At 43.1% G+C, this 12,061-nt stretch overlaps 1 protein-coding gene across 6 annotated transcripts in view; it reads right to left on the reverse strand.

Moving 5' to 3' along the window:
• TESMIN (testis expressed metallothionein like protein) overlaps positions 1–12,061 on the reverse strand; it is a 1,592,961-nt gene that overhangs the window by 214,623 nt on the left and 1,366,277 nt on the right. For all 6 annotated transcript variants that reach the window (XM_078682880.1, XM_078682879.1, XM_078682876.1 and 3 more), the window contains one exon: positions 6,245–6,382. In XM_078682880.1, coding sequence (XP_078539006.1) covers positions 6,245–6,382 — 138 coding nt within the window. The remainder of the gene's footprint in view (positions 1–6,244; positions 6,383–12,061) is intronic.

The following is a 12,061-nucleotide window of genomic DNA, read 5'->3' on the forward strand; positions in this document are numbered from 1 at the left end:
AAATCGAGTAAAACAGCATGAGTGTGGGAAGCGTATACTGTATTGGAACTTCCACAAGTTAAAAGTCAGGTTATGCCATGGATGGCCTGTCGGTTAAGGCTAGTCGCGCTTGGTAGATACATTTGGCAAAGTTTGCCATGTGCTTCACCGTGTCCAACAAGTATAGTTGGAGGACTGCATCTTTTACCGTACGTGTGCCCAGTTGGAGAAGAATGGGCCTTAAATAGATTCTACGGATCGACATCAGGGCAGCATAATAAGATGTGAGACAATGTTTCACGCTTGTAGTGACAGAGGCGACACTCTGTGATCGCTGGTCTGACTGTAGCTGAAGGATACAGGTGTTTTAAGGGGAGCACATGCAGTCTTGCCGCTAAAATCCGTTGTAGGGCTTGTCTGCCCAATGTCTGTACAAGGTGTGGTTTGTGGCCATTTAAAATATGAGGAGAGCTTTGGGACTCGTGTAAGCCTCTGGCCATCAAAGCTTCAATATCCAGTTTTCGTGAGCAGGATGTAACTTGCTTTTTCAATACTGTTTTGATGGTTGTATATTTTATTGAGTTAGGGTCCCAGTTCTCTGTTGCTAGATTCAAAAGCTCTTTGGCTGATGTCAAACCGGCTGACCACGGGCTGTCTGGCTTTGTGAAAATTTGTTTATAACATGCTTCATCGAGTTCTCTGGTGCTATGGTGGTTAAGTAGTAATATTTTGCCAGGTTCGCTAGTTCTTCCAGAGATTGCCGGGTAAGATTGAATTCTAAACGAATTAAAGTGTTCCTTGTACATGACGGGAGGCAGAATAGCTTTTTTTAGGCAGCACAATTGATTTTTTCGAGATCTTGACCCAATTTGCCTGGGAACGCCTGTATAGCGTAGTTGAGTGAAGGTAGTAATTTTGCTCTTAGGACTCGTTGGATAGCCGTGGTAGTTGGACTTTCCAAAGTGGCATTAAGTTTACAAATAGCGTAAGTGACCATCTTGGCTTTCTGCTGGAGCTTTAGTCGATGAGCCTTTGACCGGCCAGTTTTGCTGAGCCAGACTCCGAGGTAGTTATATGATTGTGTGGTGGATAGCGGAAGTGGTCCCAGTCTCCATTTTGTTATCTTCTTTTTTGGATAGCAGCCAAAAATCTATATTTTCGATTTTGTTGGGTTTGCAACCAATTTATTTTTGGCGTTGTAATCTGCTAATGCTGTTAGACCTTTTTGCAGGCCGACTTTGGTGTGGTCCAAAAGGACCAGGTCATCTGCGTACTGAATCAATTGTAGCCCAATTCCCCCAATTCTAGGGATCGCCAGGTTTGCTCCCTGCAGTGCCTTACCCAGGTCGGCTGTGTATAGGTTGAAAAGGAGCGGAGCAAGAACGCAGCCCTGCTTTAGCCCGTCATTTGTGCTAATTTTTTCAGTAGCTGATTCACATGAGAGTTTGACTCTTACCCACGTTTGGGTGTACAGTGATCTGATGGCTTGTAGAAGTTTCGGGCAGATGTTCCAGCCCGCCAATTTACTCCATAAGATGTTACGATCTACGCCATCAAAGGCTGCTGTGTAATCAATGAAACAGGCAAAAAGGGGCTGATCGCCCTGAGCCATTGATAGTTGTATTATGTATGATAGGGCTATGATGTTATCGATGGTTGAGCTTCCCGGGCGGAATCCTGTTTGGTAGAAGGGAAGTAAGTTCTCCTTGGTGGCCCAATCTGCAAGTTCCATGAGGAGAGAGCTTGCATATGCCTTGCCATCCACGTCCAGTAAGGCGATCATTCGATAATTCTTGGGATCTGTGTTTGCCCTTTTTTTATAGATTGGGTGTAACAAGGAGCCCCTCCAGGAGTCTGGGACATCCATCAGTAGTCTGCACTCTGCATACAACTGGCCCAGGTTCTCGGCCCAAAAGTCGATGTCTTCCCTGAAGAGGGAGCCTGGTAGGCCATTCGGTCCAGGGGCCCCATTATGGCGTATTTTTTTCAAGATTGCTCGTATAGCCTTTCTTTCTGTAGGTGTGGAGTTGGCTAGAGGGGCCATAGGTTCAGTTGTTTCTTCCTTTAGATGTTCGTCAGCGGGTGTTCTTTTGCTTGGATTTTTCTCTGAGTCTTTAGCATATAGAGTTTTTACGTGAGCAATCCAAGTACTTGCGTCAAGTGAGTTCCCTCTATTACTGGGCCCATCGTTGAGCTTGTTTATATATTGCCAGAATTCTTGAGTCTTGCTGGGGGCAAGCAGCTCGAAAACCCTCAACCATTTTTGCTCCGTTGCTTCACGTTTCGCCTGCCAAACAACTTTTGCATGGGCCTTGGCCACCTCCTTCAAGTCGTTTTTTGCAGTTATAGATCTTGTTTCCCGATAGGCTCTGCGTTTGGAATTGAGTGCTTTCGAGGATTTCTTAATTGCTGGCTGGAATCCCAGTTTATAAGAGGGGTTGACCTGGGCTCTTCGTTTGTTGTTCCCTCGGAGTTGGTAGGCTAAATCATATGAGAGCTCACCCTACTTTCCGATTCTACCCTGGTCATTGAGGCCGGTCTGCCAGCCTTTCCAGGTAGATTTCCATTCGGCGAACTTATGGGATGGGGCAATTCCCCATTTGATTCTTTTGGGGAGACTATGATGCTCGTGTCCGTTTGTGGTTCCAATATGATGAAAAGTGTATCTGCTTTTTGCATTCATGCACAACTCTATTTTAAGAGCGGCGTGGTCGCTTTCAATCCGAGGTAGGACTTTATAGCTTAACATATGATTCTGTAAGCATTCACTGAGTAAGATGTAGTTTATTGTTGTCTGGTTATTAAAAGTAGGAATTATCGATGCTGTTGGATTGTTTTTTATGGTTATGTAGTTTGATGTTGCCAGCTTATAGGCTCGCATTAGGGCGTTGAACCTTCTGGTACTTCCATTATGATGGTTTTCATCGATTGTGTGACCTATATCGTGCATATTGAAGTCGCCCAAAATAATCGAGTCCATACCTGCATACCGTAACAATATAGTTTCGATCTCGTTTAATAAGTGGGTCAATTTGTCGTTTGGAGCCAGTCCATGCCGATTAAAATAGATGTTAATGAGAAGAATTGGAGTTGGGCCATCAATCGTTGTGAGGCCTATCAGAATACCTGCCAGGAGCATGTCTGAGGTGTTCTGTATTAATGATAAATTTACTTTTAGTGCGTGCTTAATGTAAATTGCAATGCCCCCTGAAGGTCTCCCAAAGATGTTCACTTTTTTTGCGGGTTTGGAGTATTCGGCATAATTCCATAGTGGTGTAGAGGAAGTGGCCCATGTTTCCTGTACGCAGATTATGTCAGCTCCAGCCATGAATGCTACTGCTCCTGGGCTTTGCAAGGCTTTGTATATCCCTGCGACATTCCAAGACACTATGTTGATACTTAGGTTGTTCATTTGAGTGTTATGAGTATTTTCGCCAAAGTTGGAGTTTGCTGGTACTAGATGGTTGCATGGCCCATGGCTGCAGCTGATATCCGGTGAGACTGGCTCATTGTGCCTATTCTTGCCCAGAGTGTTCTTTGGTGTTAGCAGTTGATTGATCGGCAAAAAACCAATGTTAATGTTAGGAAGTGGAATTTAAGGCCTGGGCAAGCCAAGACCAATCTCTGCTTTTTTGATGTTTGCTGTTCAGGTTTTCAATGGCTTCCAACACTAATACATGTTTTGTCAATGAGCAGCTGACCATTGAGGTGGGAAACGTGAAATTACAGTACATTGCTTGTAACAATTTCGGGTAGTGCGGTTGTATAATACCTGGCTGCTTCCTTGTCTTGTCCTTGCACCAACACATGTCTCCCACACAGAATTTCATTGGGTTTTATTGTAGAGCAGCCTTTCAAATGTTTTGCGGAATAATTGAGAGTTCCAATTCCCCCTCAATCTCTGGCTATTTTAGTGGGCAGGTCAGGAGGGGTGCCAATGAGAATATGCAGTTTAGACATTACCCACTTCCAAAAAGGACTTATATTGAGGAGCACGCAAAGTATATGGAAAATGTAACCTTCAAGTCCACAGTCTCTCAAGTAGAAGTAGGGTTTTTGCCACACAATTGAATCTAAATACTATTATAAGGCATTCAGTGCAATATTTTCAATTATTCTAATCAGAACCCCACTCTAATACTTCTTTTTATCGGATGTAGAATGGCCATAATCCATTCCTAGACTTTTAGCATGACCCTCACCTAAGAGTTATGTGTTAGTGGAGTCTGCTAATTAATAATGTATGATTAGACATGATATAAAGACGTGGGACGAAACAAAGAATCGGATGGCAGCCAGAGTTTGGGTTTGCAGTTGCTTCTAAATGTGAAGTAACAGAAATTTCAATTTGTTATTAAAAAAGATTGGTGATAGAAATCAAGCCTGAAGAATTAGTATCTGGTGTTATATGGCATGTTTTAAAGGAAACAGGAGTCTATGGGGATTTTTTCCTTATAGAATTGCACGGAAATATCACTCATGCTATCAGCGTATAGCACAGCGTACAGCACGTGTTTTCTTGAATGGATATCCCTCCCTTGGATGCTCATCCCTAAGCCCTAAACCTTCAGTGAGGTAGTTAGGGGACCTGGCCAATGTTCAACTTTTTTAATAATGTTGCTGGGGCACAGGAACACTTCGCTCTTTGTTATTAGAAAAGGTGGATGAGGTAAAGAAGGATTTAGATCTGGAACTGCAAATGGTTTGTAATATACATGCACTACTTCTGGAGGAATCTCAATGGACAGTCACTATGGAGTGATTGACAGACACATGTATCACAATAACATCTTGAAGTATCCAGAATTCAGGATATTGAGCTAGTGTTCTAAATCTTCTTACTGCAGTTAAAGCAATTTGGCACTGGGGAGGGTGGCTCTGATGTTGCTCCAAGAAGAAAAAAACTTGTAAGCTATGGTGAGGATCTCAATACTGAGAAAATCAGCAATACCTAAGATGGCCTCTATCCCACCCCAGAATATTCTGATCCCCTTAATTTTGAAAAGTGCTTGGGATGCGAGGAGGCGCTACATGGAGAACTCCACTCAAGAACCCCACTTGGCTGTTCCTACTCAGTGGCTGATAATGTAGACTGGAGCTTTGAATTGACATAGAATCTTGTTAACCTTTCATCGAAACCAGGGTTGTTTGCAGGGTCAGGGGACTCAGGGTTCTAGTTCTAGGGTAGAAGGTTTCAGAACATCTCCGCAAGTGGAAATGGCATTGCAAGCAGGAGATAAGTTGTGGAGCTGGAGGTTTGGAGTGTATACTACCTTACAGGACTTCCCTTACTTTCTCCTGTTAGAGGACTCAGTTGTGGTCTTGAGGTGGCGACCAAGTCTTCTGCAGTATATCGCTGAAGGGGATATGCTAGCCATGGAGACACAGTTTGCCGAGAAAAGCTGCAGTGGGGTGTGACCTAAGTCACTTTCTGCAATCAAAAGCAATACTGCTGCAGATCTCCACTGAATTTTGCAAATGGAGGAGCGTTCTTAGATTAAGAAAATATTTCAACTGTCATGAGATTGATCAGTGCATAAGTAAATTTGCTACTGAGCTATGTGTTACCTGCAAGTCACAGGTAACATTGGTTCCTTACGAACAGAGATATTTCCCTACTAATAATGAAGTAGGAATGCCTCATATTAGAAATTCATTAACTGTTTCTAATTGTAATAGATCTGTGCATTCATGAATCTGCTACAGAGATATATCTGTTACTTGCATGTCACAGATAACCTTAGTTCCATTCCAAGTGAGCTATCCCTCTCCTAATAGTGCAATAAGAATTTCTTACATGAGAAACCCTACTGTTAAAAAAAACTGATTAGAAAATATACACCTCAAGTGCACTACTGCCACAAATACGACAACTTTTAAATCTATTCCACCAAAGACCCGCCCCTACTCCAAAACTAACTGACACTTGTATTTGTCTGTTTATCAAACTTTCATGCTCTTTTCCGTTAAACCTGCTACTAGTCAAACTGCTAAGGATATTGCAGAAAATAAACCTTTTAATAAATTCTAAATTTAATATTTTTTATAAAGTTTGATCATCTTTGAAAAATCTAAATATCGCAAAAATCTGAGTGGTTTACAAACAAAATTGTCCAGGTGAAAGTCATACATTTCAGAATTGCAAGAGTCACAAGAGTGTTATACGGTATCAAAAGAAATTAATAATCAAGAATGCTTGCACTGCAATGGATTAGTATATATTGGTCAAATGTGTTAACATTTTATTAAAAGTGGCATTACTAACCTCATAGCACTCACAATAATTTTTAAGGCAGCCAGACCGCTTGCAATTGCAGCCTTTATTATGTCGTGGTTTAATATCTCCCAATTTCCCCTTACCAATTTTAGGCTGGAAAGCTTCTGGATTTCTATCAAGGCAGGCCTGGAATAATAACAACAAAAATCGATTAATTTAAAGATTTGTCTGTACATTCACCATGTATCGTGATACCAGGCGTGCAGGCAGGTAGAAGTACAAAGGCATATGTCAGTTAACAGACATTGGAAGGACACTAACTGCTATTAATTCCCTGCCTGACAATTATGGGCCTATGTGGGTGCATAACAAGAGCACAGGTAATTAAAATCTGTCACCCCCAACAATATTTGGATAATAAGGCTGCTAGCATCCACTATCCTAATCACACCCAACACAGGCCCACTGCGTCTGTGTGCTTGGTGCACCTGCTACTAACTCTACCATTTAGGAAAATAGCAGAAGTTAAGGCCTGCATGCTAAGCATTCAGATTGCATGAGCCAATCTGAGAAAGCCAAGCATAATTCTAACTATGCAGATACTAAAAGCTATAAAACAAAGGAAAACAGGAAAAAACTATGCCTAAAAGTCCACATTTTACATCTTTCACAGAGCAAATAAAACGATTTGCACAACTAACACTGCCGCAGCCCATCTTATTGGGCAGAACGGCCAAGCCCCATCACATTTTGCACAGAAAAACAGTGTCTGTCACGCTGAGGAGAGGCCTACCTAACAGATTTTATTTTCAGGTCAAGCAGCCAGGAGCTAGACATGCGTTAAATGCACAGGCTCCTGGCTAACTGAGCTGAACTTTGCCTAGCTGAAGATGTCACAGCTCTTGTAGGTATGACTTCTTCAGCCTGGAAAAGCACCTGTGGCCCTCTCCCTCGTGATGAGGGGGAGCGTCACTGATTGCCTCAGACCTGGGTGCTTCAGTTCAAAGCCCTAAAGTGCCCAAAGCTGAGTGTCAATTACTGAAACCTCATCACAGAATGTACTGGGGTCAGCAACTCTCACTGACCCACATCCCACTTTGTGAAGAGAAAGGACTGCTGCTTCCCTCATTGGCTGACAGGGACGTCAGCAGTGCCAACCCTCCTGGCACCTCAGAGGCAGAGCTGCGCAAGTAAGGGTGATTTTAATGTTTTGTGCGTGCGTGCATGCATGAATATTTGAGTTATTTGTTGTGAATGAAGGTGTGTGTGTGTGCATGTGTGAATGCATGGGTGTGAGTCAGTGCTTATGTATTGTATTGTATTGTAGTTGCATTTATATAGCGCTTACTAGCCCTGGCGAGGCGTCAAAGAGCTTTTTCGGCAGGTAGCACGCTACTCTGGGACCCATAGAGGATTAGTGTTGAATTAGTATAGTGAAACATGCAAGTACATTTTAAGTGGTGGATAGGTTAGTCAGTTATTTGGATATGGAATGATAGCAGAAGGATAGAGGAGGACAAAGGTTTGTATTCATTTATCACCTGTTGACGCACGCTATTCAGGAAGCCTATAAAGGATTAGTGGTGAATTCATATGGTGAAATATGAGGTAATTTCAGTGGTGGATATTAGTCTGTTACTTGCAGTTAGAAGGATAGCGGAGGGATAAAAAGGGAAGAAAGATTAGCATTCATATAGCACTTGTTACCCCTGATGGGTGATAAAGCGCTTTTCTGGCGAGTAGCACGCCACTCCGGAACCCATAAAGGATTAGTGTTGAAAATTAGTATATTATAAATAGGAAGTAATTTGAATAGTAGATATGTTATTCAGTTATTAGAGCAGTATATCAGTATAGTTGAATATAGAATTTGAGAAGTGAGCATGTTAGTCTGGTAATTTTGATTGAAAAGGATAGTGTAGGGATAAAAGAGTGAAGGATTTTATTTTTTATTTTTTTTAGGTCTTAGCAGTAGGAAGAGGCTTTTGGATGAGTGAAAAGGAGTTTTGGAGGGGAGGAGTCAGAGGGGAGAGTTTAGAAAGGTTTGTTTTAGGGGATCGGTGTAGTAAAAAGGGGTGTCAGATGATGCAAGGAGAGGTAGAGCAGGAGAGAGTCTAGAAAGGGTTATTTTGGTGATCATAGTAGTGGTATGGGGTTTGGGATAAATGAGAGAGTGGATGTAGAGGATATATTGATAGATGTATAGGATGAGAGATAGGGTAGTGCATTGGAGTAGTAGAAAGAAGTTTGAGATGAGTCAGAAGGTTGGGCTAGAAGATATATTGAGCGAAGTATAGGCTGAGAAATAGGCTAGTGCATTGAAAATGCTAAATTAGAAGAAAGTGATAAATATATAGATCCATAAGAACATTGAAAGTATATAGATACATAAAGGAAGTAAGTATATTTAGATTAAATATATTGAAAAGAAATAGACACACAGATCGAAGTACATGGAAAGTACATAGATGCACAATGGAAGTATGTACATGTAGACCAAAGATGATCTTTATTTATTGATTAATATTACTATTCCTATTATTATTGTTATTTTGTTTTTTTCTTTTCTCTTAACAACATAATTATTTTACATGTTTTATAAAGTGATACACAAAGATATGTACATATCTATAGTGAAAACAAATGCTTATATACAGAGGGATATGCTGTAAATTTCTGTTTCCGTATGGTGCTTATGTGGGGAAGAGCCAAATCTTGAGTAGTTTTCTGAAGATAAGGTGGTTGCCGGTGGATCTTATGTTGGGGGTAAAGAGTTCCATTGTTTGGCTGCTTGAAAAGAGAAGGATGTGCGACCCATGGTTTCTTTCTTGTATGGTGGGATTTTGACGCGAGATGCTCCTTTAGAGCAGAGGTTCCTTTGTTGAAGGTGTTTGGTGATTTTATTCCTGATGAAGAGTGGTCCTATTCCATGTATTACTTTGTGGGTAATACAAAGCAGCTTGAACGTGTATCTTCTGGCTACCGGTAACCAATGCAGGGCTTTCAAGGCAGGGGAGATGTGGGCTCGCGGTTTGATATGCAAGTTAGTCTGGCAGCCGAGTTCTGAATCCGTTTAGTCTTTTGATGGTCGTTAAAGGTGATACGTGGTAGAGGCTATTGGCGTAATCGAGTTTGGATAGAACAAGGGAGATGGTAGCTTGAACCTTGTGTGGAAATCCCAAATGAGGTAAAATTCGCCGCAGCGTTTTTTTAGTGATTTTGCTAGTTTATCCACTTGGGCATTCATCGACAGCTTGGAGTCCGTGGTCATTCTGAGGTTTCTTACATCCTTCGATACTTTAGGCAGTGATCCCAGTTCATCAGGCCATGCGGCAAGCAGGTTGTAATTTTTTCCAATCGCCACACATTAGTATTTCAGTTTTTGAAGCATTCAATTTGAGATGGCTCCAAGTCATCCACTGATCCACGGCTCTGAGACGGCTGATAATAGGTGATTTTCCAATGTCTTTGGGGCATTCCAGTTGAAGGAGTATTTGCGTGTCATCTGCATAGTTTGTAGCATGTGAGGTGAAATCTATTGATCAGTACTGGTAAAGACTTCATGTAGATGTTGAAAAGCATGAGCGATATGATAGAACATTGAGGGACCCCTGCTTTTGTGGAGTACGGTTTGGACGAGAAAGGTGGGGCATGGATGACATTAGTTCTGTTTCAAAGGTAGGACGCGATCCAGTCTAGAGCAGTTCCCTCTATGCCGGCTTCATAAAGTTTTTGTTTCAGAGTGTCATGGTCAACCGTGTCAAAGGCAGCTGAGAGGTCCAAGAGGAGTAGCGCAGCAACCCCGTTGCGGTCAACTGTATTCTTTAGGTCATCCCAGATGGCAAGGAGGGCAGATTCAGTGCCTCTTCCCGGACGGAATCCTGTTTGGAAATCTAAAAGTATGTCATTCTCTTCAATGAATTGTGACATCTGGGCGATCGCTGCTCTTTCTATCAGTTTATCAAGGAAAGGTCCATTTGTAATGGGTCTATAGTTGTCAGGGTTCAGCGGGTCCAAGTTTGTTTTCTTCAGTAAAAGGCGTATGTATGACTTTTTGAGTTCTTCTGGAAACATTCCAGTAGTTAAGGAATCGTTGATGATTCTTCTTACTGGAATGGCAGCAGAGGTTGTTAAAAGAATTGTCTTGAAAGTTTGTGGCGGACAGGGGTCAGAAGGGCTGCTGGCAGGCCTGCTTGCTTTAACCAGGTCCATAAATTCATCGTGTGAGATGTGTTGGAAAGAACGGAGAGGCTTGATTAGAGCATTCTTGGATAGTTGCTTTGTACAAGGGTTAGTGCTGGTGCTTTGTTTCTGTTTTAAGTACGAGTCCAAAGTGTCTGCTTTGTCCGTGTAATGATTTGCCAGTTTGTCTGTGAAATCTTGAGTAACAGGATGAGTTCCTTCTAGGCAATTTGATTTTCGAAATTCATTGAGTATTTTATAGAATTCTTTATTTGCACATTTAGCGTTTTGAATTCTGTCTGAATAGTACCTTTTCTTAGCTTTTTTGATAGCCAACTTATATAATCTGTTAATTTTCTGTAGGTAAAGTTGTGTGTGCATTTCTGTCCCGTCTGCCCCCTACTTAAAGTACCAGCCGCCACTGATCGTACGTTTGTGAAATAAAAAATTCCGTATAAGAGAGTTGTGAACTACCAGCAGCAAAAAAAACATGATTCATAGTAATGTGAGTCCTAATTCTGCCCTGTACAGCTGGCAGGGCAGAAACTGCCTTGTCAAAAAGATGACCCTCAGAGGAACTCTCATCTACAGGCCCCCCGGACCCAGGCCACAGTTCAGCGACTCCATCGCCGACTTTGTCGACACGCACGCCATTGCGTCCACGGACTACATCCTCCTCAGGGACCTCAACTTCCCCCTCAAGAACAACAACAACACCAACTCCCTGACCCTGATCGACAACCTTGCCAACCTCGGACTAAAACAGATTGTAACATCGCCCACCCACTCCGCCGGCCACACGCTTGATCCCATCTTCTCCGCAAGCTCCCACGTCTCCTTCAGCCACACCACCGACCTCCACTGGACCGATCACCGCTGCGTCCACTTCACCTTCGAGAATCCTACCATGCACCACCGCATCCAACAGGTCCCCCGCCGCTGCTGGGGCAAAATAACAGAAGACCAACTACACACCGCCCTCGCCCGAAGCCCACCCACAGACCCTATCGACCCCGATGCCACTAACCTCAGACGCTGGCTAGGCGACTCTGCCAACACCCTCCCCCGATCCAGAATCCCTCCAACAAACGCACCAACAAGACTGCCAGCTGGTTCACCGCGGACCTCCAGACCTCCTAGCAAAACTACAGAAAGCTGGAGAAGAAATGGCGTCACAAACAGACACCGGAGAACCAAGCAGCCCACAAGAACACCATGCGCCAACACCATCACCTCATCAGATCCGCCAAAAAGACCTCCTTCAAGGACCACCTCGACAACAACGCACACAACAGCGAAGCGCTCTTCAATATTGTGAAGAAACTCTCCAACCCCAGCTCCAACACCAACGATATCCCACCATCACAAGACCTGTACAACTCTTTGGCCTCCTTCTTCCACCGCAAGATCGCAGACATTCATGAGATCTTCGACAACCAGCCCACCACGACAGCCAATGACACCTTAGACCCCACGACCACCACCCACGGGGACCCCCTGCTCACCTGGATCAACATCAACAACAACGACACAGTCAAAGTCATGAGCACCATCAATTCCAGCTCCCCATCAGACCCATGCCCTCACTACATCTTCAACAAAGCCAGCGCCACCATCGCACCCCACCTCCGCAAGGCCATAAACATCTTCTTTAAGATCGCAACGTTCCCGGTGAGCTGGAAA

This window comes from Lissotriton helveticus, chromosome 3_1, assembly GCF_964261635.1.
Source record: "Lissotriton helveticus chromosome 3_1, aLisHel1.1, whole genome shotgun sequence".
NCBI classification, from domain to species: Eukaryota; Metazoa; Chordata; class Amphibia; order Caudata; family Salamandridae; genus Lissotriton; species Lissotriton helveticus.